The following is a 2,740-nucleotide window of genomic DNA, read 5'->3' on the forward strand; positions in this document are numbered from 1 at the left end:
CAAAGGGTCCCCCCTCTAGCGAGGTAGCCAGTGTGCGAAGGAGCGATCTCTATGAGCAGCTGGTAGGTTCTGCTGTTGCGAAGCGCGTTCGTCTGGTGTTTGTGGATGGCCTTTCGTCTTCAGGAAGGGCGTCGGTGTCGAGGAAGGCCGGCTTTATACGGTCAACGGAGACACTGTCTTCGCGTCCAGTAAGAAGCAGGACGAAATGCTTCGGGCAACGCTTGACGACTTTAAAGGGCCCTCGTAAGGCGGCTTCAGTGGTGGTCTGACTGCATCGTGCCGTACGAATACGTGTGTACAATCGCGGAGAGCACGACTGGTGAAAGATGGGTGTGAGTGTTGACGCGGCAGAATAGGAGACACGTCTCTCATGGCATTCCTGAGGCGGCTGGCATAATCGGCAACGTCCAGTGGTGGTATAGGTGACGCCTCGAAAAACTGGCCAGGAAGCCTTAAGGTCGTGCCGAAAACGAGCTCAGCTGAGGAGTAGGACGCGTCCGTACGTATCGTGCTGCGAAGGGCGAGGAGGACGAGTGGTAGTCGCTCCGTCCAGGGTATCAGTGATCGTGAGGCCATGAGCGAGGCTTTGAGTTGGCGGTGAAATCGCTCAAGCATGCCGTTCGACATCGGGTGGTAGGCCGTCGTCTTGATGTGGTTGACACCAAGCATCCGGGACAGAGTGCGGAAGAGCGCGGAGTCGACGACCTCTATCTGTTGTGATGGTCTTGGGAACTCCGTAACGGCTTATCCGCACGGTGACGAGTCCGCGGGCAACTGACTCTGCCGTGATGTCGGTGAGCGGTAGTGCCTCAGGCCACCGCGTGAACCGATCAACGCACGTTAACATATACCGGCTGTTGCTCGATGGGGGCAAAGGGCCTACGAGGTCCAGGTGCACGTGACTGAACCGCGAGTCGGGAGGTGTAACCATTGACAGCAGTGACGGGCGGCATGGTCTGACGTCGTCGGCGGTCCTCCAGCGTAGGAGGAACGACACACACTTCGGCACCTGTGTCGATGAGGTACCCGACTTTCGTGATGCGATCAGTGACGTGGAATAGGCGGCTGTATGGCGGGCCTGAAACACTGGCCGCCGTCAGTGCGTGGCCCGTGCGTTTCCCGCAAACTGGCATGGCTGATTGCACTGACGAGCGCGTGCTCGTCAGCAGACGCTGCGAGGCAGACTTGGTGATCTGTCGCAGCGTTGGTGTCGCTGTCGCGACGCACTGCCTCGGTGGTCTGCTTTGAGCGAGATGGGTTCAGCGGCCAGCTGGTCCACTTTGCGGTTGAGCTCCTTGTTAGCTTGAAGGAGACGGTCCAAGCGGTCGTCGCGGACCGGCGCAAAGAGGGAAGAGTCACGTTGCCTCTTGATTCCAGATATGGCCGGGGTGCCGATATGCATAATTTTGCCGGCTATCTGTGCCAGAGAGTCGAGGGTTTCTGTGGAGGACACGCTCAAGATCATCCGCACCTGCTGTGGCAGTCGCTGTAGGAAGAGCTCCCGTAGAATGGATGCATCCAATGCAGCAGACTGGTCCCCAATCAGATGCCGCATGCGACGCAGAAGCTCCCTGGGCGTTCGGTCACCGAGCTCCTCCGCGGTGAGTAGCTGTTGCAGCCTACGCTGTTCCGACTCGGTTGTCCGGCGTATAAGCTCTGTTTTAAGAGTGCCGTAGGGTGTGTCAGGAGGCGGAGAACGCAGAATATCCCTTACAATGGCAATGACAGCAGGTGGTAAAGCACCGATGATGTAGTCGTACCTTGCTGTTTGCGACGTTACTCGATGTCGTCGGCAGAGAGGCTCGACGCTCAGAAACCAGAGTTCTGAGTCCGACTGCCAAAACTCCGGTAGCTTGAGAGTAGCGACGACAGGTTCGTGTACCATGGGATTCGGTGTGACGTCGCTGTTGGGTGTGGTGTCCATGATCAGCCGGCATCAACGAGGCTGAAGGTGTTTACCGTGGACACTCGGTGCGTTGGCGAAGGAACGAGCAGGTGGCGCTTTGGCGTCGGAAGTCCAGGGTCACCGCTTGTGGGAAGACGTGATGGCGTTTGGTTGCCCACATTTATTTAAGCACTATCACAGACGCTGTTGCTCTTGCCGCCGTTCTTGCCGTCTTGTCGCCGTTCTACTCTCGCGCTCAGCTCGAACATGCGCAGCAGCCGAGGCGCAACATCGTCGTCGTCGTCGAGACGCTGACGGCTCACCATAGTATGTTTCTGAACACTTCAACTAAACCGTGATTTGTTCATATATGGGGCTAACTTTTGTTTCACCATTTTGCTTGCATGTGTGTCATGGCGTTGCCATTTCTCTTTCAGGCAGACGGACACAAGAGAGATTATTGGTCTGCAAGATGCCCACGCTAAGCCACAAGAAGCTCAACTGTCACCACAAGGACAACAGGTGTCTTGAACTACGTGCCTCACCATGAAATGTTTGGAAGTTTACCGGATAGAGAGGTGTGAGCACTATTAAGAAAGCACCAGTCTACAGTTCTGTATCATACCGAGCGGGAATAAGAAATTTGACATACAAGCTTAGTTGCTTTTAAGGGCGCTTTATGACAATCGGAGAAGTAACATCTTGAGTACCACCTTGTTTCTTTTCCAGTCATTATAGCCATGACGACCAGAACAGAAACAATGTAGCAAGCTCCTACTTGCTAATGCACAAACTCTGTCATCTGCTCTTTGCAAATCAGTTTGACGGGCATTAGTACCACGAATTATCACATGC

The 2,740-nt window shown here is 55.1% G+C and overlaps 1 protein-coding gene across 1 annotated transcript; it reads right to left on the reverse strand.

The window, feature by feature from the left end:
• Window positions 1–1,162: 1,162 nt before the first annotated feature.
• Window positions 1,163–1,924, reverse strand: LOC119444267 (uncharacterized). The gene has a single exon (XM_037708692.1). The coding sequence runs from the start codon at window positions 1,922–1,924 to the stop codon at window positions 1,163–1,165; it is 762 nt and encodes a 253-aa protein (XP_037564620.1).
• Window positions 1,925–2,740: the final 816 nt, after the last annotated feature.

Source organism: Dermacentor silvarum, chromosome 3 (assembly GCF_013339745.2).
Source record: "Dermacentor silvarum isolate Dsil-2018 chromosome 3, BIME_Dsil_1.4, whole genome shotgun sequence".
NCBI classification, from domain to species: Eukaryota; Metazoa; Arthropoda; class Arachnida; order Ixodida; family Ixodidae; genus Dermacentor; species Dermacentor silvarum.

What these genes read in the sequence shown, in the direction of transcription:
- LOC119444267 (XM_037708692.1), bottom strand. Translation starts at nt 1,924, where the DNA reads ATGGACACCACACCCAACAGCGACGTCACACCGAATCCCATGGTACAC.